This window comes from Lepidothrix coronata, unplaced genomic scaffold (genome assembly GCF_001604755.1).
Source record: "Lepidothrix coronata isolate B3197 unplaced genomic scaffold, Lepidothrix_coronata-1.0 Scaffold186, whole genome shotgun sequence".
Lineage (NCBI taxonomy): Eukaryota > Metazoa > Chordata > Aves > Passeriformes > Pipridae > Lepidothrix > Lepidothrix coronata.
This window is the reverse complement of record NW_016690366.1, coordinates 1256122-1279845: the sequence shown is the minus strand read 5'-3', so window position 1 is coordinate 1279845 and position 23724 is coordinate 1256122. Positions and strand designations below refer to the sequence as shown.

At 45.6% G+C, this 23724-nt stretch overlaps 1 protein-coding gene across 5 annotated transcripts in view; it reads right to left on the bottom strand.

Annotated features, from left to right (window-relative positions):
- Nucleotides 1–1928: 1928 nt before the first annotated feature.
- CARD19 (caspase recruitment domain family member 19) overlaps nucleotides 1929–23724 on the bottom strand; it is a 24569-nt gene continuing 2773 nt past the window's right edge. Inside the window, exons 1-6 of one of the 5 annotated variants that reach the window (XM_017830970.1) lie at nucleotides 22461–22551; nucleotides 15923–16065; nucleotides 13906–14059; nucleotides 9813–9872; nucleotides 7932–8003; nucleotides 1929–6511 (exon numbers count right to left, since the gene is read on the bottom strand). In XM_017830970.1, the coding sequence (XP_017686459.1) occupies nucleotides 6399–6511; nucleotides 7932–8003; nucleotides 9813–9872; nucleotides 13906–14059; nucleotides 15923–16065; nucleotides 22461–22539 (621 nt within the window). In that variant the 5' untranslated portion in view covers nucleotides 22540–22551 and the 3' untranslated portion in view covers nucleotides 1929–6398. Of the gene's footprint in view, nucleotides 6512–7931; nucleotides 8004–9812; nucleotides 9873–13905; nucleotides 14060–15922; nucleotides 16066–18365; nucleotides 18454–21606; nucleotides 21688–22104; nucleotides 22155–22460; nucleotides 22552–23724 lie in introns of those variants that run through there. The other 4 variants (XM_017830973.1, XM_017830975.1, XM_017830974.1 and 1 more) reach the window with 4 other exon arrangements.

The window sequence follows — 23724 nt, the reverse complement described above, 5'->3', positions numbered from 1 at the left end:
CTCTTTTCAACCTCTGCTAGGAGCTTTTAAAATGAATTAGCTCAGAGCCCACGGAGGAAAAATGCCCTCAGATGTCCCCCTTTCTGCTGCTGCAGAGTGTTCAGCAGGAGCAGCTACAGAGACCCAGCAGTGCTGCCACTCCAGGCCAGTGCCGGAGCCGCGGCTGTGAGGCACCGCTGGATGGCACAGAGCATCTTCTGGAAAGGGACTGAGGGGAAGGGCACTGACACACCCAGGAGAGCTAAAACCAGGGCTTAGAAGGAAAAAAACCAAACCATCCAAGTGTGATGAAATATTTTGCTACTGAAAAGAGAGGATTTGATGTAAACTGTGCTGTGAGGACGTGTCTTGGCAGTGATTTACTCAGGCTCCAGGAGCCGTGACACTCCAGCTGCTGGCACCTGACTTCCCCTGTCACCAGTTCATGAAGCACAGACCGAGACTGAAAGGGTTTTGCTTTACTAGACACAATGTTATTAAAGATTTATCAACAGCACCACGGCAGAAAGCTTTTCCTTGTGACCACAGTGTATAGTGGCCTGTGCTCCAAAATAGAAAGGGCAGCTCAGGATTCACCCAAAATGCTCTTTTATGCCAAAGCAGTGGCACTGAATTAACCAGAGCAGCATTGCTGCACGCCTGCCTCATCTCCTGCCTCTACTTTCTTTGCATTTGGCATTAGTAACATCCCAATGAAGTGGGTGAGTTGAAGATATGAACAAAATTACCCCTGCACCAAATCCTACAGTGTCGTAGCATCATCAAGCTGTTTTTTCAATCACATCCAAACCCTGGAGATGCCCATGAAGTTCTGCACTGGTCCCTTCTGGCACCTGGCACGAGGCCACTCCTGCAGTGGCAGAGGGTGGGGGCACACTGCTCAGTACAGGCACAAGCACAGCCTCCTCAGCTGCTCCTCCTCCTGAAGGGCCACAAACCAGTGGCAAAGGAGGGGAGAGGCTCTGGTTCCCACTCATCAGGGAGAGAGTCCAAGGAAAGGCACAGGATGATGAGGGTCTCTCCTGCTGATCAAGTTATCTCAGCTGGAGATCCTCCTCCACCGACACCACCCAGGGCCTGTTAAACAGCATCCAGCACCAAGGCTCCGGGGCTCCTCTTGCCCCTCAAAGAGGGGATACAATCCTGGCTGTGGGCCAGCGGCTCCTCCTGAGGCTTCAGGTTTGTCAGGGGAGGTTTAGATTAGATATTAGGGAAGATTTCTTCATGGTTGTCCAGCCCTGGAAAGCCCAGTCATGAAGTCACCATCCCTGGAAGTGTTCACAGAACACGTGGATGTGGCACCTGAGCGGTGAACGTGGTGGTGGTGCTGGGTTGATGGCTGAACTTAATGATCTCAGATGCCTTTTCCAACCTTAACAATTCCATGATCCTATGACTCTCCTACTACAGCAACAAGTTCCTTTGGTGGGATCCTTAAGACAGCCCATAGAGGCACCTGGGCCAGCAGATCCCCCTTCAAAATTCATCCAAAAGAACAGGTCAGTAACAAATCTGTCTGCAACTTTTTCTTACCTGAAGGCCCTTTTTCGGTGGTCAAAGTAGCCCTTAAAATGAACCCCGTGTCAAAGTCCCTTTCCAACAAGCACAGGAGGGTCTCCACACAAGCCTCTGTGGGCAGTGACTCACGAGACTTCCAAAATGACATGAAGTCAAGGCTTAACCCAAAGACACCCAGCCTTTGCATCAATGAGTCCTGTTTAACTCCAGATCATTAAACATGTTAAGCAGAAAAACTGCACAGAATTTTGAAAGCTGATGAAAACATTAAAAATCTTGCCACAAATACCCAGAAAAATTTTAACCATGAGAGGGCAGAGCCCAGGAGGGGCCGACAAGAGGGCAACAACCGAGGGGCCCCTCTGGAAGGAAGCACATCACGTTAACCACAAAAAAACCCAGCAGCGTTCTTTTCTCAGAACAGATTTTATTTCAATTTAATTGCCAGCTTTACCCTGTTAAAAAAAGAAATTCATGAATTTCTACAGGATTCGGAGAGCCGTACGTTCAGAGACATTATTACAAGGCACAGGATCTGCAAAGTGCAGCAAACTGCTCCTTGGTAGCAATGCTGGGGCACAGCTGAGGCATGGCATAACATGGCATAACATGGCATGACATGGCATGACATGGCATAACATGGAATAACATCTGCGCACACAGAATAGCAGGGAAAAGCACCCACAATTGCACATTTGGACCAAACATGTTTCCAATTTATTACAGTATGAGAACAATAACAACAAATGAAAGAAGCAAAAGGAGTTAAGTTTGCCTCAGGAGCTTTGTGAACTCCAGCCAGCAGCTCTGGAACAGCCCAGCGCATCCCAGAATGAATCATCACTTCATACCCACTCCGGATGGCAGGCACACCATCCTTCACCAAGTCCTTTAAATAGCAGTCTGGCTCTAAATGGAATTGTGCAAATTCATTGTAGGATCTGTCACTTCACTTCCCAGCTCTCTGCACACATGGGCCCATCACTCTGCCTTAACCATTTCCATGGCTCAGGCCAGCACCTGCACGTCAGCCTGGGGGTTACTGCACAGGATAGCTCTTGTCCTGGGATAGAGATAGCCCTGACATCACCACCAGGACAACCAGAGGCAGTTCAGCTTTACCTTAAATTAAAATGCCCATTCATAGGAAGAAAAACAGGGAAGATGATGATTTCTTTGCTAGGTATCAGGAGGTCCTGGGACTGAAGAACCTGGAGCTCATCCCCCATTCTCTACCCTCGTGCCCTCGGGATTTGTGCCCAAGTCTCCTGGCAGCAAAGGGGGACAGTCCCTGATGGGAGCAGCTGCTGCAGAGCAGGATCTCCTTCCTGACGGCCACATCCAGCCCTCCAGGAGAGCATCCCTGTCCAGCAACCATCTGGCTCCTTAGCCTGGAATGCCACTAAAGGCACGATGCTGCAGGGATAGGCAAAAACTTCTTCAGGGAGCTGCACGAGGTGAGAGAGGGTATGCTGGAAACACGTCTGCTTTTCCTTAGCTCCTGTGAAATTCCTGCCTGCAGCACAAGAACCACAGCACTCATAAGGATGCCCCCCACCCTCTGCACATGTACCCACATACAACCTAGCCAGGACAATGTCCCTGCATGCAGAGTGAAGCATAGTTATAAATAAATACCAGCACAGTTTCAGCAGCAAAGGCCAAGATATTCTAGACTTGCCAGGGAAACTGGAATTCTGCAGCTAAGCAGCCTCATCCAAGACCCTGCTTGGTTTATTCCCAAGTCCATAACACGGGTTGCCAAAAAGGACCTGACTCCCACGCAGGTACACACAGGCTTCCTCCAGGAGCTGAAGATAGAACTATCACTATCTGCATGTGCTTGCAGAGAAGCTTCTGAAAGAAAAATCTTCCAAGAATGTCTCTCAACCTATGCACATGCCAGTCTTATAGGCAGCCTCACCTTCACTTTTGGAATTAGTAACTGGCCCTCATAAAGGAACAGATTATTTTCTATTCTTTGTTGTCAGGTCCTTTAACACTGGGATGAACCAAAACTCATCTTTCCTTTCTCCTCCCAGCTCTAAATCTTGGCACAGCTCATTCCAGATCACTTTTTTTCCCCCCTGAGAGGCATCCTCATCTCAAGCAACCTCAGGAAGGGAGGAAACACAGTTCTAGCCTTTAGTAAACTTCCCTGTACCATATTGGGAAGAAATTTTTCCCTGGGAGCCAGGTGAGGCCCTGGCACAGGTTGCCCAGAGAAGCTGTGGCTGCCCCATCCCTGGAAGTGTTCCAGGCCAGGTTGGATGGGGCTTGGAGCAACCTGGGCTAGTGGAAGGTGTCCCTGCCTACAGGGTTGGAACAAGATGGTCCTTAAGGTCCCTTCTAACTGATCCCAGTCTGTGACTCTCTGATTCCATACGGTTTCCATGCCAAGAAGGCACTGTTTAAGGCACTAGGAGGACCATGTCCTGCTGCACAGGGTTAGATCGACTCAAGAGGGCAGTCCAGCAAATTCTCATCTTCAGATTCAGAAAGGCACTGATAACTTCTGCAAGTCTCAGCAGCAGCTCACAACAATTTGTAACCTGTTATTCCATGGGGGGTAAGCTAAAAAGAAAGAATCTGCCTGGGAGCAGTAAGGCCTCTGCTTCTGCTTCAAAATAAGGTGTGACTGTATTATTTGGAATAATGATTTTTGTGTGTACAACAGTATTCTGCTCCTCTAATGATGTTTCAAATTTTGCTTCAAAGCAAAGATTTAAAACCCCTTCAGCTTTCAGAGGTAGTTCTAGTCCTTCAAGAAGGGGCAGCTAGACAAGGTAAGTAGCAGTGGAGAGAGGGATGATTTTAAATGTTGTAAACTAGATCTGCTTTGCTGAAGAAAAAACACAACCTGTTTTCACCTTAAAGACAAGGCAAGGCAGGGAGAAAACAAGAGACCATGATTAAAGCCCTCCCCAAGCTGGGAGGCAGCACAGCAGCAGCTGTTGTGTAACGGGGGCAGCAGAGCCTCGTGGCTGCTCAATTCTGTAGGAAATACGATGTTTTCTCCCTAATAAGAGTCCTCCCTGAGATGGGATCAAGAGACACATGAGCTGGTGGGGTGGGGGCAGGGGAAAGGAGTCAAAAAACCTTCTCTGCTGGGTGTTACTTTGTTCCATGGTATTTGCCTCGTTCCATGTTTGCAGCAACCAGGATTTTATATGTTGACAGCATCCCTTGGCCCACTGCTGATCCTGGGGCATGTCTGCCTGTGGACACAGAACACTCTGCTGGCACAGGGACATCGGGGAGCTGGGAGATTTGGCCTTGTACCCAACTCCTCCCCTGGACTACATCCTTGCTGCTCTATCAAGAGAGTGCTGTACTGGAATGAAACACAGTCATTACAAGAAGATTTCCTTTGGGGGAGATCACAGATCACCTTCCACTAGACCAGGCTGCTCCAAGCCCCGTCCAACCTGGCCTTGGACACTTCCAGGGATGGGGCAGCCACAGCTTCTCTGGGCAACCTGTGCCAGGGCCTCCCCACCCTCACAGCCAAGAATTTCTTCCCAATATCTAACCCTGCCCTCTGCCTGTTTAAAACCATTTCCCCTTGTCCTACCCATATAAAAAGTCCCTGATGATGACATTTTAATAGCATGAATAAGGTTTAAAGCTGAAAGACAATTTTCAGTCTGTTTTGAAAAAAAACACTTGAAATGACTGAAAATTTCACGTGAGATCCTCCAGTGCTTGGTAACTTGTGCTGTATCTGTTTATTCAGATGACATTTGATTTGATCTGGAAAATTCCTGACTGAATGAAGAGCCACAAAAGTGTCTTTCTCACCAGGTACAAGATCATGGTCTCCCCAAGCTCCTGATGCTCTTGAGCAGTAACTGAAGAACTCTCTCAGCCCTTGGCACTGACTGAGGCAGGAGCAAGCTCAGAAACCCCCAGCTGCTGCACTTGCAGCCCAGCTCCCTGCCTCTCCCTCAGGAATTTTATCTTACAATGGTTTCTGCAAGTTTCTCAGGTTTCAACTCACAGAAAAGAAAAACAGGACATCATCACATGACATATGAACAATCCCAGAGTCTTCAAGTACTTCTGGCCATAAAAAAGCCCCATGTCATGACACTTAAGTCACTGCAAAGTATCTTGGATTAGTTCCGTTTCTTAGCCACAGAGTGCAAAGCACTTCACTGGGAAAGGGAGAACTAAATAAACCTTAAACATCTTGGTAGTCTGAAGTGCTTCGGGTCAGACATTCCAGTCCCTGGGACCCTCTGTGGGCCTGGCACCAGTCAGCACCAGCTCCAGGGCATTCAAACCAGGGCCAGCAGGGTTTGACCAGGAACAGGCCGGGATGAGGCACCAGCAGGGAATCCAAAGGCACACTGAGTACAAGGCAGACACAAAGAGAACTGGCACCCATAAACTTTTCACACTTGAGCTCAGGGCAGGGAGTAAAAAGGATCTAGACAAAACAGTTCTGAAATGGAGATCCATTTCTTAATAAGGCTTTGAGTGCATGTGTTTGTTTGAAGTACTTTTCTTAAATTAATTACCACAAAAGACAGGCTAGCATTCTTCAAACAGTTGTGATCCTTCGTTCCAGTATAAAACACATATGCAAACATGGCTTCAGACCCTCACTTAGGAGATCGTTTTAAAGCTTGTATTAAAAAATACCTTTTTTTATCCAAACGATAAATATTTTAAAATAAGCATTTACAAAAATAAACGGTCCGTTCCCAGAGGGAAGGACATTTATAGCTGAAATTCTGAATACATCTGGAGGCAAGGCAATTATTGATGAAGCTAGTTAATAAAATCTTTGGTATGAGTACAGGAGATTAATATTGATGCACCGTTGGCTTCCCTTGGCAGGTTACTGCACAGACAGGCGAAGAGGCAGCTCTTCCTTATTCTCTTGATATGTCTTCCAAATACAACATACAAATATTTCTAACATGTCTTCCTATGATAATAGGAGAAAAGCCCAAGATTCTCCTGGCTCTTGCTACGACTTTTGTATCTAAAAGAGAATGAAGACGGGAGGAAAAAGAGAAAGTGAACACAGTTAAGTTTCATTCTTAGCGGGGAAGCAGCACCTGCAAAAAATTAAAAATCAATTGAAAATAACTGGAGGAAAAATTTCCTTCAGTGTTGTAGAAATCAACTGCCAAGAGAGGAGAACAAGGAATCTGTTGGGATTCATTGCTGCAAGTTCAGACAGGAAGAGGAGATTGGTGAGTTAGGGAAGGGGCAGCTTTACACCTGAGCATGGCACTGGATGGTGCAAGGCTGGACCACCCCATCCAGGGCTGCTGGCCCTGTTACACACAGGGCACTGAGATACTACAGAGAGTCAGGAAACAGCCTCACAAACCGGAAAAAGCAGCCTTGCAACAAAACACTTGTTGAGATTACTTTTGCTAAAATTACTAACTAAAGACATAGAGATGACGTGAGGCACAAGGAGCTCTACAGGGAGAAAATATGCAAAGTCAGCTGGCACAGAAACAAGGGGCAAGGGGCTCTGCAGTCTGGTAGAGAAAGGCTGAACAAAAATGTTAGGCTGGACCTGAAGCCAGTTCAAATTGAGAGTAAGATACACACTTATAATGCTATGGACTAATTGGGATCAGGGGAAGTGATGAATTCTCTGTTTTTTGGTATCAGTCCCTGAATAGTTTTCTGAAAATGCTTTTATTAAATGTGAATGACTGAACCTGATGAGGGGAAGCAATGGCATCTAAGGAAATACATGGGTTTGGCTTGAGGGTCTAAGGGTTCCCTCAGCCTTAAACTGTGACACCATGGACAGTCCAGCTGAGGGATTCTGATCTGGGAATGAAGCACAGAGCCCAGACTTCCACATCACCTGAAAAGTCCATTGACTGGTGCTACTCGAAACCTACAACTCTGTGAAGGAAACCAGCAGAGAGCAATGTAACTGTAACTGCTGTGTCTGGGGCACAAGGAGCAGAAGGCACTAACCCAAAAGTGACAGGTAGAGCCAACACCCAGAGCCAGCAGCAGGGGCAATGGCTGTAGCTGCTCGGGCTCAGCCAGTCGAGCCAGCATAGTCCAGCCCTGGCACTGGCCAAGCTTACACCGGCTCCCAGGGGCTGTGGGAACCAGAGGCCTTGGGTCTGTCTCATGACTGCTGGGAATCATGACCCATTGCTATAGCAACAGGAGCTCATGTGACCACTGCCTTTAAAAAGAGTCCCTATTTGTGGCATCCTCTCAGGCAAACTATCCATTATTTATACCGCAGCACGTCTGCAGTGCAGTTTGTATCCTGAGCTCACTGATGAATGATGACATCTTGACCCTCCCCGTTACGACGTGTCAGATCAGGAGCCCTCTCTGTCCCGTGCTCAGGGAAGGCAGAGCCTTCCAAGGTGTTTCCTTTCCCTTTCCAAGAGAAACCCCACAGAGCAGCTCACCTGAGTTACAGCAATACCAAAACAGGGCAAGTCCTGCAGCCACGCTGAAACAGGCCAGGAAAAACACTGGGCCTGGAGAAAATGCAAAAGGGAACACATTAAGGGCAGCAGAAGTTTAGCCTGGTTCATAAATCATCAATTGCTATTAACATGCATAATTAAGCATATTCAAATGAAGCTAACACATTCACAATTCTGTTTGTTCTGTGGCTAATGTTCTATGAGGCACGTTTAATGGACAGCAATTAATTTTTACTACAGTTGCTTTGCCACCCCCCTCTGTTCCCCTCTGCTCATCTAGCTTCAGCCTGTAGAATTTAAGGGAAAGCTTCCTTGGATGTTTCATCACTCTCAAACTTTGTGCAAACCCCCTTTAAACACCACAAGAAACACCAACCAGCCTGCAGGGCTCTCACCACACAGCGTGGCACTTCCATTCACAGCCCCTGCCTGAGGGTAAGAGACCACAGCCCCTCAGAGTTACAGTTTTAGGGGGTTTTTCTGTCCCCCACAGATGTTCCACAAACTCCACTCTCATGACAAGAGCAGATATTCTTGCTCCTGTTTACAGCTCTCCTGAGGGCTGAGATGAAGAGCCACACGTGGGCCTAAAACAAATCTCCCCCTGGAAACTGCCTGCCTGGAATTACACATTTAATGCTGATGGTTGGTATTGATGTTCAATAAAACCTTTCTAATTCATACTTAGCTACTGACAAAACCTCGTAAAGATTTATATCTGCTTCTTTATTGCCCAGTATTCTATTTGTATTTACCACTTCACTAGGAATAGAGCTACAGTTAAACTACATCTGTCAATTTAAGGACAAGTGTGCTGCAGACTAACAAAGTCCTGGAGCTGACACTGGAGAAACAGCAAAGGAGCAAGGATTTGGTTGCTCCTTGGGATGTAACCTCCCAGTGAGGGTGGCTAGAGGCCAGACAATCTCCAGCTTGAGGACAGCTCAGGAAAAAAAAAACTTTTAAAAAGTAAAAATAAAGTAAAATAATATTTCATTTTCTTATTTCCAAGAACTTTCTCTGCTCCTCCTGTACTTTTATGATGCAGACAGCAACAGCAATGTGAAAAATCTGAAGAGCAATTTGGTTCCATATTCAAAGAAACACCACCACAGGCAAAAGTATACATTGTGTTACACTGTGTTTCTGCCTCTTGTTTCAGTCTTCTCCCAGAAAACTGGCAAAAAGGCATAATTTACAGAAAGTGTCTTGAATATCTCATAATTGTATCCAAAATTCTAAATAAAATATTAATTAAACTTAAATGATAAAACAGCTCATTATAAATTCAGAAAATTCTTCATCTTTCTTTCAGCTCTTCCTTTCCAAAATATCCTACAGTGAATAAAATATTTGTCTGTGTAATCTGGCATTGAACAGAGGAAGGTGAAAATAATTAACATGTTTTCCTAAGGAAAATACATTTAAGTACATCTTTCCTTTCTGCTTTTGCTTTCAAATGATTTGTACTTAAATTGAGAGCTCAAAAAAATGAAAAAAATTGGAAGTCATATTAAAAAAAACCCTGATGGCCTTATGCAAAGTGATAGCAGCATCTGAATAGCCCTTACTGTTCAAGCACTGAAGAAATCACAGGAAATGAAGAGTTTAGCTGTAACAGTATAAGTGAAAATACCATTGAAAATATTGATTAAACTCTACAGTCTCTTCAATTTCCTGGCACTGGTTTCCTCAACAGCAGCTCAATACATTTTACTCCATTAATTCTACTTAACTTGTGACAGTAAAGACATCATAAACCAAACTAGTTGTTACATGAAATGCAAATTACATGATAAAATAAATTGCATCGTAATCTGCAAAGCCATTCCATCCGGTGACACTGTATGGTTTATTTACCCCTGTCATTTAGCATATATTGCTCCTTGTCAGTGTCTATCTCTGTGGGATCTGGGGTTTCTAGAAATAAAAGCAACACATGAGAAGTTAGTACTCAGCTCAAGCAAACAAACAAACATAATCAGCACATGCAAAATTGTGCAAAACAACACATTTCAAAAAAAAATACCCAATATTGACATAAAGTTTTAACCCCTCCGAAGGCAGATCATCACCAGAGTCAAAGGTGGGGATATGCTGATCAAAAGACAGGCACACAGTCACCTGAATGCAACCACAAACAGCTGCAGCCCCACCTCTGATCTGCTTAAGCAAACTGAGCACATAAATAACATTACACTTGTTTCCCAAGTGAGGAAAGCAGGAGCTAATTCTTCCATAATGCCAGCAATTTTCATGGTAATAAATATAAACTATTTGTTAATAGATGCACTAATCTGAAAACACCTTTATAATTTGATGTATCGCCATTCTCTGTTCTTGAGCAAATCTCTCTGGGTATTGATGTATTTAATGGATAAAGCACTTGGAAAAAGCCTCTTGGTGCAGATAATTTACCTAAATTCAGGTCTTGGCTAAAGACACGCTCAGCTTCTTTGAAAATCTGCAGGTTCTACGTGCTAACCTTTGGCATAAATAATTTTTGCCTCTATCTTTCTGCAAATTCAAGTAGAAAAGGAGGTTGGCCTTAAGACAGGGTGTTCAGTAGTTTCCACTCTGGGCAGAAAGACCCTTTTAGAGCTGCCTTTGCCACACAGATGTGGAGACAACACTGCAGAATGGGTGTGCACACAGTAGTTACCAGACATGGCAGAGGAGTGACTTTCCTCAACACATCACCAATCTGCATAACAATTTTTTCAGCCAAATCTCTTTGTGGTCATAAAAATCACAGAATCATAAAGGTTGGAAACGACCTCTAAGATCACCAAGCCCAACAGCCAAAGGGTTAAAAAACAGGAAAGGAGAAAAAGTGAGAGGTCCAAATATGGCTGTCAATAGGAAATAATTTGAGACTGACTGGTTTCAACTGATCTTCTTCTCCTACATGACATCTGGAGCTCGGTGAGGTGCCTTGGAAAACTGCCCTGCACACCCAGGCAGCAACAGGACCTGCTGCCAGGGGAACAGCCACCTCCCCTGCTAAAGACGTCCCCCTCGGTGTGGGGGCAGCCCATGGCACTGGTGCAGGGCAGAAACCCCTGCAGCACTTTGCTTTGTGAGGCCTGAGAGTCCCTGAAGCAGGAAGGATTGCTGCAAAGCCCCCATGGAGCACTCTGTGTCACTGGCAGCCTCACCCAGCCGGCCCCTTTGAGGGGCTGATGTCCTCCCTAGGAACTCCAGCTGGAAATCCTCACTCTGCACAGGAGAGCACAACCAGACCTCTGCACTTCTCCCAGGATTTTGCTGCCTGGGGCTGTTCTGAGCCTTTATCCTTCTAGTCTGTGTCAGCACTGAGGGAAATAAAAACATTTTCTGAGTCACTTGGAAGCTCCTGTTTGCCTTCACTAGCTCTGAGGCTGCCCCAATCGTGTGCCTTACCCCCCCTCTAGTGGGAATGCTCCGACATTACCAGACACTGCTCTGGCAATTTACACTTCAGGCAAAGAACTTTTGTTCTAGCACAATTTTTAAAGCTGTTTTAAAAATGAAAAAAGATATATTTGAAAGGATTCCCTCTGTAGAAAACATATGTCATATGTACAGTATGTAAGATATTACAGAACTCCGTCCTGGCCATGGTTCATCCATGTCCTTATCAGTAATTTCTCCAGGTGTTTGTAATGCTGTTTGTTTCAGCTCCATCTACACTTAGAACAAACTCCCCATGTTAGGGATTCTCCTTTTTCTTCACATTTACAAATTCTAGTGGCAATTCAGTAAATACTCTGTGCTAAATTTGACAAATTTAACGAGTACTTCTAAGAGTATTATAGAATCATGGAAAGGTTTGGGTTGGAAGGGACCTTAAGGACCATCCAGTTCCACCCCCCTGGCACAGGCAGGGACACCTTCCACTTGACCATTTCTTGACCATTCAATCCAGACTGCAGACGTTTGTTTTAATTACAGAACTCATAAGAAGCAGCAAGCATATTAACACAGTCATCTCAGTATTTCCTTCTCAGGTCAACAGAAGGAAACTGCAGAATCTTGGCAAATAGTAGTGTTTTAACCCAGATATTTAAACTATTCTCATCCTTCTGAGGATGGTTAACATAAGAGAGTGTGCCAAGACACGGAGAATTTAACAACTTTTGATGGTTACTGAAGTCCCTTTGCATAATGCTGCAGCAGCAAAACAGTTCTGGGGCACCACAAGCAGCTGTATGTTTAACACAAAGCACTTCTAGCGCAGGTACTTGCTATGCACAGTCTGCACATGAGAAGCTCTAACCCTGCCTACCCTGCCACCTGAGGAAAGCTCTGAGTCACCACATAAATCAAGTGCAAGGATGAGCACACTTCTGCTCTAGCTAAAAGTGAAAACACCCCACAGACCTTACCCAAGTCTCCTTGTGAAGACATATTAGCAGAAACAGCTTGTAGAAGGTGCTATTGAACATGAACAAGCTTGAACTCTTAAACATCAAAACAGTCTTGAAATTTTATTCTTAGTGACTACACTAAGGCTTTTTAAACTGCTCTTAATTTACACAGGCTGTCTGCTGACTTCTAGTCAGCCTGGCAGAAAAACCTGTTGCTCTTGAGTTCTACCCAAGTAAAAACCATAGATCCAAAACTAAGAGCCTGTTTCCCAAAGGGCATGACTTCTACAAGGTGAGTATCAGATCATAACACTGTCTTAAAGCTGCTGTGAGACTCAGTCAGTTGGGATTGGTGCTCAGCTGAGATCCTGAGGCAGGGATGGGCCCTGAAGTCCCCAGTTCAAAAGGGTTCAGGTATGGATGCAGGGTAACTCTGCAGCTTCACAGTGTTTGTGCTGGGTAGATACAAATCCCTTCCTTCAAAATGAAAGTTGAAATTAAGCTAATTACATTTTTACACGACATTTTCACTGCAGAAATAAAAGAGGTCAACCTACAGACTTTTGCAGTAATGGTTTGAATCCCACTGGAGTTTGTCTCATGCCTGTAATTTGCCCTGGTACCTCACTGTGGAGTTTCTTACAAGAAGAAATCAAGTGACTGGTGAAGCATTACTGCTGGGATACTTTATAAGGATTTCTTAAACTGCAGTCCTTTTGCAGCTTCCTTAACATAAGTGGGGGAGTTTTCCCTCAAGTTCCTCAAGTTATTTCAGTGTTCCTCAGTTATTTGCAGGATGCCTGAACCGATTTCCCATCCACTTGCAACAGTGTTCTTTCCTGCATTTCTTAAGTAGGGGAAAAAAAGAAAGACCAACACACAGTAGACAGCATTATCACATGCTGGCAAGTCAGGGTTGAAATTTTCCTTAAAGAAATGAACTCCTCTGCAGTACAGAATCAAATCTGTTTGAGCCTCAGCCCTTACAAAGTGCATACAAGTGTATTTGGGGGGCAGCTTTATGGACATCAGTCAGGCCTGTCAGCTGCACAAAACAAGTCCTAAGTGATTTTAACATCACAGTCCATCAGTGCAAGGGCCTATGAATGTGTGCTTCGTGTTAAACTAGACACAAGAGGAGATTTATGGATTGAGGGAAAGCCAAGCTCCTGGGCCAGCAGACATTTGAGCTTAACAAATTGGAGGTTTGTGATGTTCCCCTGTGCTGCAAGTCAGAATAAGCACAGAGGAAATAAACAAGCCATTATGAAGCAATGGCTGTGAAAGAGAAGCTGTAATTCATAGGAGTTGTACTGCTGACATGTTGCACTTAAACTGTTTTAAAGACATATTTCATATTTCAAAACAATCAAAGAGTTTTGCCCACTCTAATCAGCAAATAACAAGAAGTCAAATCCCCGTACAGCTTTTGGAAAACTCAGTGAAAAGGAATTAAGGTATATCCCAACATTTTTTTAAATAATCTGTTTATTTATATTATTTATAACCTGTTTAGGTTGTCTAAATAACCTAAACCTCATCTGAAAGGAGGAAATTCACTGATGAGGAAATTCACAACTCAATCAACTTACAAATCAACTTACTCAAGATTTTCCTACTTGGCAGGTCATTAAACAGCTGTTCAGCATTGATCTGCAGAGCCCTGTAAAACTCCTGACAGTGTCTGTCTCCTTTCTTTTGAAGGTGCTTTAACAGATCTGAGAGTCTGGTATGGAGTGATGCCTTTGGATTCCTGAACTGTAAGAGAAAAGCACTCATCAGAAGACAGATTACAACAGCTAGAGATCAATTTTACATCACTTTCCAGCATGCCAGGGAGCAAAGATTTGGAGCTTCTTTGATATTTCAAAGGCCAAAAAATATAAGCAGAACCCATAAAGGACATATATGCACTGCAGAGCACTGAGCTCCACATGGTCAGCACTGCCTGATGGAGAGGATATTGCCTCTGCTTCCCCTCATGCTTTTTTCCATCCTGATCAAGGGAAAGCCACTGCATTTGATGTCTTCCCTGGATCCAAGCTAACATGCTACTTGCTATTCTACAATTCTATTCTGACTGTTGATAGAAAACATTGTCAAATCTTTATAATAAAGCTTGATGTTTTCAAATTTGCTCTTAGTTGTCTAGTAATGATCCCCAAAAAGGCACTTTATCCTAGTCCCAGTATTGGAGTGCTCATCATCCCAAGAGTACATATTTCATTGTTTTTCTTTGATTCCAGCACAATTAACTGCTGAGTACCCAGTTCAACAGGCACAAATTCCCATTACTCAGGTGACATGGCAAGCAGCTGCAAAGGAAATTACCTCTTCTCTGTAGTGCTGAATGTGATAAGTATTAGGAGACCTTACAAAGAGAAGGAAAATGCATCCCTAGGCTTACACATCAAACTGATTTCATCTTATTTGGAAAATGTCCAAAGCCATTCTGAGCAAAGCATCATATTTCATTGCAGCACAGTGGATAACCTTTGGAGCATACTGAGTTAGGAACAATTCCTGCTCAAGGGGGGCAAGAATGCCACAGACCTTACACAACACTCCTTATTCTGATTAAATTCCCACAGGGTCTACCAGATACAGCTGAGATTACAAGCTTCCTAAACACTCAACAGAGTTGACACAAACTTGCCTGGACCCATGCAAAAGCAGCTCACTGCTGCCTAAGTGCAGAACTCACAAATCACATCTCACAGTTTCTTTATGTATTTCTGTTGAAGCTCTTGAGGGAATGAGATGATCTTGTCTGGCACATGTCACACTGGTTATCATAACTGAGTGGCAAGACTGGCTCAGCTGATGATCTAGCTCTGCTCTACACCACAAAACACTAATTGTCCCCATGGGGTTTGATTATGGCAGAATTAGGCCCATTTTTCCTGAGGTTAAAACACTGATATGCCAAAACCCTGAGCCTTGTGCAGACAGGAAGCCAGCACAGGGCAAGTATAAACTGTTACAAGTAGGATCAGGGAAGCTCTTTAACTTTGTCTCCACACAAACTCAGAAGCTCTTTCTCTCTAAAAACACCTCCCATTTTTGAAAGATTTATGCCAGGGAGGATGGCCTTTCTGCACACCTGGCAGCACCACTGCAAGATGTTACTAACTCCATCCACTTCCCGTGGCTCCTGCACTTACTGGTGGGACTAACACCCCCTCCTCTACCAATACTCGGAGTTATTAATTAGTTACTAAAACTGATTAAGCTAAAAGAGATGATTTTGTGGACAGAGCTGGATGCAGCACAGATCACCTGACGTGACACCCCCAGACCGCCCCATGTGAGGAGGAGGCACGTGGGGCACTTGGTCACAGGATGGTGAGCTCCTGCCCATGGAGTGGCTGTGAGGGTGCGTGCTCCTGGTCAGGGCAGGGACCCTGGCACTCAGCTGCTGCTGGGAGAGTGTCCTCTCTCATAACCACTTGGCACGGGGAATGTGCCAGCCCTGTGACTGCTCCTCTCACATGAGAACCCAGATACAGCTGGCCAGCAATGAGGAGGTGAGGAGGACTGGCTGTCTGTGGGGAAGAGCTAGGCTAGTGACCCGCAAAAACAACACAGCAGTCAGAGACACAGCAGAACTCATCAAATTACCTTTTCTGCTTCTTCATTGGTAAGAATTTGGGGATAGACTCTGTTAAGTTGAAGAATAATTTTATCAACCACTTGCTCATTCAGTCGGCTAGTGCTTGTAAGGAAGTACATGTCGTGCTGCAGCCGATGACAATACGACTGATCTAGAGAAAAAATAACATACAGAACAAACCACAGCAGTTAATCAACAAGCCATTTTTAAATTCTGTAATTTTCATTTTCCTACCAGTGATTAAATACCTAAATTAAAATTACCATCACCCCCTAATTTTAGAAAACTGAACTATCTGTTAGGGAAACACAACACAGCCATTTGCTTCCAAAGACCCATCCACTTGAAATGACACACATCCAATCTCCTGGCTGGTCAGTCCTGCTACCTCTCTCTTTCCAAAGGGTTCTAAATCGTTTAGAAGTCAAGCACTGATGGGTATTTAATCAAATACAGCCCTAAAGTTAATAAATCACTGAAAATAAATTTTCTATCATATAGGAAGTCAGATTATGACATTTAAAACTGATGTGTTTTATAACAGCATCTCTGCCAAGGGGCCATTAAGTTTTTTAGGAAAGGATTTCACACAGGAAGGGAAGAAAGGGCATTCAAAAAGTAGTACATTTCTACAGGTAAGTACACTCAAACACACACACAAATAAACCACATCTTTTTCTACTAACCCAAACCTCTGCAAATACACAAATCCAGATTTGCTGTTGGTTTAGGCATCATACCCAATTTGTCAGCAATGGATTTTGCAGGAGCATAGCTTTCCCTATAGCTGCTTGTCTGTAATCCCTAGATTAAGATACAAGCACAGACTGGTTCCACAGGTTACTGTGCCCTTATCAGATTTAAAAAGAGAACATCCATGACCATGTCTGAAACGAGTGTTAAAATGCCAGTACAATGCTTTACAACTGAGCAGCACAGAAAACAAACACAAAACACCCCCACACCCCCAGCACTTTCTCCCTTTAAAGCAAATGTGTAGGCTTTATGGTATTCTGGCTACCAGAAAATGCAAAACCATCAGCCCCTTGTGCCCTGCAATTAAGAGAAGACGAACAAAGGAGTGAAAGAAAAGAGCCAAAAAACTTTGCCCTGATGCACTGCACCTACGCACAGCCCTTGCCCTTCCTGTAGTGTCACTGGTTTGGGTACTGCATTGTCCTTTTTCTGTATCTGTGTAGCACTGACAGCATTTACAGGAGAGGGTTCAGGAAAACCTCCCAGTGTGACCATCACTTACTTCTGCAGTGCCACTGCCACTCCTATTCAAACAAGAACACACCGCTACTGATGTGGCACAGAGAGTTGTGATTCTAGGGGCACAACAAGATTCCAGCTACATTCTTACTTTTTATGCAAACACCATTTTACTTCCACGTCTTTCTAATGCCTCACTTTTCCACAGCTTGCTCCAAGGCAGCTGTAGTGCACTGTCACAAACACACTGCCGTGAAATACTTCCTGTGCTGAAATACTTCCCTTCTGCTGCGAGAAGTTCCAGGTTCTCCTGGATTCAGAGCTGAGATCACACTTCTCTTCAAATCAACACATTGGCATGCACAAAGGGCTGAGGCAAGGACCAGGAAGACCATAAAGTTGTGCCTGTTCATGCAAATGCTTTCTGGGTAATGAAGCTCCCCGAAGCATCCTCCCCCTCCTCTGCCTCAGTGACATGATTTGTCGTGATTCTCAGTGTCACCAACAACTCTGTACCTGCACTTGGACAGAACATGCATTAAACCAGGGTCTTACAGCCGAATAATTAAACTTCAGACAACACTGTGACAACCAACCAACCACAGCAAGGGCTAAAAGTCCAAAAGAATGAGTATCCAAAGTGAAATAAAGGCAGGCTCAGAGTGTCATCTCCTCTCTGTTGCTGCCCCATCATTACAGTGTCCAGACACAGCAGTTACACCAGCGAAGGGAACTGGGACCAGCTGAAGATTCCACTTAAGCCAAGAGCACTTTCTGAGCAGTCCCAAGTGCTCCCTGTCCTCCTGGTAGTTTCCATTTACACACACTCAGCAAACCATCACCTTACGTGACAGTTTATGAGGTCTTACCAAGGCCTTTTGCTGCCACCTGAAACCCCCCACCCGGGGCAACAAACTACAGGGCAGAGGCCTCTCCAAGATTTCAGGGGCTATATTTCCTTACCATCTGAGCCAAAAGACAGGAGCAGAGAATGGGACCACGCTCTTGGCCTCTCTGGCTACTGCTAAACTGTGCCTGCCAAGGACATGTTTAATGCCTGGCTTATGCACCTGCAAGATGCTTCACCCATCCTATGGGATGCTCCGTGTTTAAGAAGCCTCTGTGAAACATCTCCTACAGACACTTCCCCTGCGTGCACCTGCACCTCCTCCAAAGTATGTGAGCTCAGTATTTAGGATGAGGAGCAAGGCTTAATATTTCCTGAAGAGCACTTACCAAGCTCAACACCAGCTCAACGAAAGCAGAGCAAATGTATCTCATCCTTCCAGTATCCCACCTCTCTCTTCCAAAATCTTCTGTCTTTTCTCTAGTTCTGAGAAATCTCTGTCCAAACCGCACAAGGAACTGCCTTCAGACCAGAGAAGGGAAAATTCCCACACTGACACCACTCACCAGTGCAGAACTGTAGCCCCAGCTACTAAAATTTAAAGAAAACGAACAAAAAAAGCCCCACCAATCCTAGCAGCTGGAATATGGCACCCTGCTTTGGAGTGATAAGGATATCTGGACAGCACATGTGTGCATTTGAAGGCTCCTGGGCCCAGTTTGCCCCAGGAGCTCTGGCAGCTTTGTCACTGTTCCTGAGCACTGCCAGTCATGGCCTAGGTATGGCTGTGCTACAAGGTTTTATGATCACTGCTCACAAGCAGCAGTTTTTTAATAGAACACACCTATTATGAACATTTTTAAGTAACAGGAACCCCAAAACAGGTGACTCCATGACTGCAGCAAAGCTACTGATGTGAATTAAGAACTTAGGTCTTAAGAATTTAGGGAGGGGGTGTTTGGGATGTTTTGCATATCCAGCTTTTATCTCACTGCCTCAAAGAGACAACAGCTATTGCAAGAACAATTTAAAATCTTTATGCTAAGGAGACTGTTTTTAAGCAGGACTCACCCCAGCATTAAAGGGACAGTAATGCTGTTAGTCAGTACTTGCCTAGAAATTTCAGGGCAGCAAAACTGGGAGACCAGGTGAGTTTACCACAGTTTAGTGCACAGGTGTGCCATTGCCAGGCATTTTAATGTCCTCAGACTGCACAAGGATTGACTATAACTTCAAATTTGAAATGGAACATACTACAGTTTCACCTTTCCCTCTGCCAGAACATTAAGCTAACTGGGCTTAATCCTGTCCCACAGTCTTTGGAGCCAAGAGCAGGTTTGCTCAAGTGTGCAAGTGCTGGGGAGGAAGTGGAGGGCTGGCACTGAGCTCAGCCCTGCTGAAGAGCAAATACAGCTCAGACTGGATACCATAACACTGAACCTGACCTGCTTTAAAAAAGCTGGTATTTTCCTTACTCACAGGAAATGTAAACTTGCCAAAGAGGCAAACAGGAAACTCAGGAACTGTCTCTGATAGTTGGGAAGAAAACACGACTAATGTTATTGATTTATAATTACTAAAAGCCCGTGACACACCACACACAACCACTTTTTTCTGTTACCCGAAGTCCAAGCAGCCTCTGGCACACAGCACAGGCACCCACACCAGCACACACCCCTTGCACCTGAGGAAGGAAAGGAAGGACACATAAAACTAGAAGATACCAGAGGAAAGCGGCCAGCAGCTCCTCAAACAGAGGATAAAATAGATTATAAAATAATTATAACATACATCAAATTTATAATTTACTAAATAGATTATAAAACATCATCACTGATTTAGTGATGATAAATTCACAAGCAACATATGACAGTAACAAAGCAGCACACTCACCATTTTCCACCTGCAAGTACAAGTCACCCCCACTGAAACCCTTCATAAAATATCATCTCTTGATCCTTCCCTCCAAATGGGCAATTAGGTTTCTGACAATAGCCACTACACAAACTGCTGGTATTGTAAGGCTGCTGAAACATATTCTGCTCTTGGAAGTAACAAAGCTCATAAAACCCCTGATCAGATGTGACCACAACGTGCCAGGCTGTCTGCTACAGCACCTGCAGGAAAAATGGCACGAGTGACAGGGACACATCTGCTGAAGTTCTTCCTGATTTAACAGCAGTGTTCACAGGGAGTTTGTCAGAGACAATTCCTAACCCAGGCATGGGCAGCAGCCAGGATGCTGGACAAGCCTTTGCACTCTTGCTCAGCCTGTGCTGAAGTGTCCCTGAAAGCTAGCCACTAGCACAACACAAAGCAGGACTTTCAGGTTATCCTGGTTGTCAAAAACCCTTTTGTAAATTTGGTTCTGCCTAACTCTTCATACCATAAAAGACCCCATGTTGCTTTCTGTACCAGGAACATAAATGGAATTTTGTCTCTTGCAGGAGCACATGCTCCTCCACCATCTACTTCCACTGCCCTTCTGGATAAAGCCACAAGGCCCTATGGACTTGCCACTTTAGGCTGGGTCTGCACTGCCACTCGTATTTATCACAGTAAATGAATAAATCCAGCTGCATTCAAATTCAGAGGCTGAGATCGGCCCCTCCTTCCCACACTGCAACACATAACTCCTGTCATCCAGGCCTGGGAGCGTAAATGCTGCCAACTGCCTTGTCAGGCAGGTGCACACACCCAATTAGCAACTCCACCAACATTTACATAAGGACTGTTGAGACTGCCTCTGACACCACTGTATCTTTAGTATGGTTCCATCTTTGGTTTGCTTTCCCCTTAAAAGCCTCCTTCAGTTTACCAAACAGACAGGATCATCGGGCAGATAAATTTAAACACTGAGACACAAAACACAACACAAGACACTCGCCATAACAACACACAGAGCTTGCAAACATCCGTTCCAGAAACCTCAGTGGTGTCTGCAGTGCAAACACAAGCTGCCACTTCCTGTAAAACTCCTGGATGATTTTCATAAACTTTATACAGGAAAGCTGGCAACCAAGACCTCGAAAGCTTGGATCTGATGATCAAACCATTTGTATGTGTCCATGCAAACTCCTTGCTGAAGTATTTCAGAAAAGAGATGAAAAAGCCTTTCTAAACAAACTGTTAGCTTAACACTAACTTAGTTCTGGTTTCTCCCTTTCAAGAGCCCAAGAAAGGGATGCTGAAGATTTAAGAAGGAATCTCTGGCTGCAGAGAAATGGTCTGAGATGATCAGACGGCACCGGCTACTCAATGCACCCCCGACGACAAGCAACTGCTCTGCTCCTCTGGGCTGGAAGGGCGATACAGAGGTGAAAGACAAGATGCCACCCTCCTCAGCCATGCTCACCCACTGCCACGTGCTACTGGCAAGTCACCAGAAGTCAAGAGTGTCTGACAGCAAGTCAGAGAATCACAGAATCATTTAGGATGGAAAATAGGCTTAAGACTATTGAGTCCAACCATCAACCCAGCCCCACCATGGTCATCACCAAACCATGTCCTTGAGTGCTACATACACACTTTTTTTAACTCTTCCAGGGATGGTGATTCGACCACTGCCCTGCCCAGCCTGTGCCAAGCCTTGACAACCCTTTCAGTGAAGAAATTTTCCCAATATCCAACCTAAATCTCCCGTGCTGCAACTTGAGGCCGCTTCCTCTCATTCTGTCACTTGTTGCTTGGGAGAAGAGCCCGACCCCCACCTGGCTACAGCCCCCTGTCAGGAAGTTGCAGACTTCAGCAACTCATTTCTACCTGAAACATCTTTTAAAAACAGAAGAGGAAAAGTAATAACAGCGAGCAAAATACGCCCTTAACCCCCGAGTGTGACACCAGCTTACACGCAGCCCCCAGGGCCTCCAAGCTCCGAAGCAACAGGGCCCCCAAGTCCGCGGGCAGCCCGTGCTCTCGGCAGGCGCAGCGCCCGGCCGGAGGACGGGGGCGAACAGAGCGGGACACCCCGGGCTGGGGCCCCGCACTCTGCCCTGCGCGCCTGTCACCGCCCCAGCCCCAGGGACCGACGGCCCCGACCCGCGGCCGCGCAGCCAAACCCCGCGGGAAGGCACCGAAACCCCCCCCCGGTCCCGGGGGTCCGTCCCTCACGGCCCGGCCCGCACTCACCGGCCATGGCGGCCCCGGCCCCGCCCGGCCCGCGGGCTGCGGCCTTCGGCCCTGGGCGGCCTGCGGGCTGTGCCGGGCCGGGGCGGGGCGGCGGGGCCAGGGCGGTGCCTCCGGGAGGCGGGACAGGGAGCTGGGATGGGCTGCGGGGCCGGGGGGACCGGGGGGACCGGGGGGACCGGGGTCCCAGGGTCAGCACCCTCCGAGCCCACGGCGGGTTTCCCCCGCGCCCTGAAAGCCTCGGGGCGCGAAACCGTGAATGTACACCCGCACAACCACCGGGGTTTGAAACTATCCATTGCACAGTTAGTAACGCCGCGATTTTCTTTTCCCACTCGTAATTTCGCTGTCCGACATACCCACGTCTACACCTGCGCAATATCCGTGTTTTCCTTGTGCCGCAGCAGTTCTGGCGCGCCTGCAGCGGGTAAGGCACATTTGGCCCGAGCAATTAATAATGCACCATTAGTAATGCCACAGTTTCCTTTCCCACTGCTGATTTCACTGCCCAAAATACCACGTCTACATCTCCACGATACCCACGTACAGTTCATGTTCTCCCTGTGCCGCAGCAGTTTTAGTGCAGCTGCACATTTGGCCCCCTAGTTACTCAAGTCCAGGGGCAGGGGCAACTCGTCTCATAGAAAAGGTTGCAGGGAAGCATCTAATTAATTGGGATATATTAACTTCATGAGGGAAGAAGTACAAGCAAATCTGTGGATTTTAAAAAATCTGATTTGCACTAAATTTCACCAGCACTAAATTTGACCATTTAATTACCCAGCAAGGTATGGAGGACAATATGCCTTCCTAGGTATAAATGCTGCAGAGGGTTGAAAGCAAATCTCAGTTTTGAAAATTGTGAAGAAAGGGATATGTTATTTATTATTACAGGGGGGTTTGACTGTAAAATCTGGTTGTTTTTTTTTTTATTGTATAGAAAAGGTGGATTTCTACTATGGCAAAGACACGGGGTTATTTCTAATTATGACTGTGTCAAAACCATGAAGAAAATGTTTTAGAGGGACAGAAATCCTCCAGAGGGATTAAAATCACAGTAGGCAAAGCTGCCTTTAGATTGGTACATAAAACACTTCAACCACACAACTGCCCTTGCACAGACACTTCTTATTTAAAATTTGCTTAAGTAACAAGTCCTCAAGCAGCAACGTATATGCTAAACCAGGGAACACCCATTGCATGCGTGATACTAGTCCATATGACCCTGAGAGGTTTGCCCTCGTTTGCCTCTGTGCCATTTAATAATGGAATCACAGAATGGTTTGGGTGGGAAGAAACCTTAAAGCTCATCTCGTTCCACCCCCTGCCATGGGCAGGGACACCTGCCACTAGCCCAGGTTGCTCCAAGCCCTGTCCAACCTGGCCTTGGACACTTCCAGGGATGGGGCAGCCACAGCTTCTCTGGGCAACCTGTGCCAGGGAAGAATTTCTTCCTTATATCTAACCTAAATTTCCACTCGTTCGGTTTGAACCCATCGTAACCCAAGTGTGTGGAAAAGCTGTACCAATACACCAGGAGTGGTTAAACAGATAATAAATATACTACTACTACTACTACTACTACTACTACTACTACTACTACTACTACTACTACTACTACTA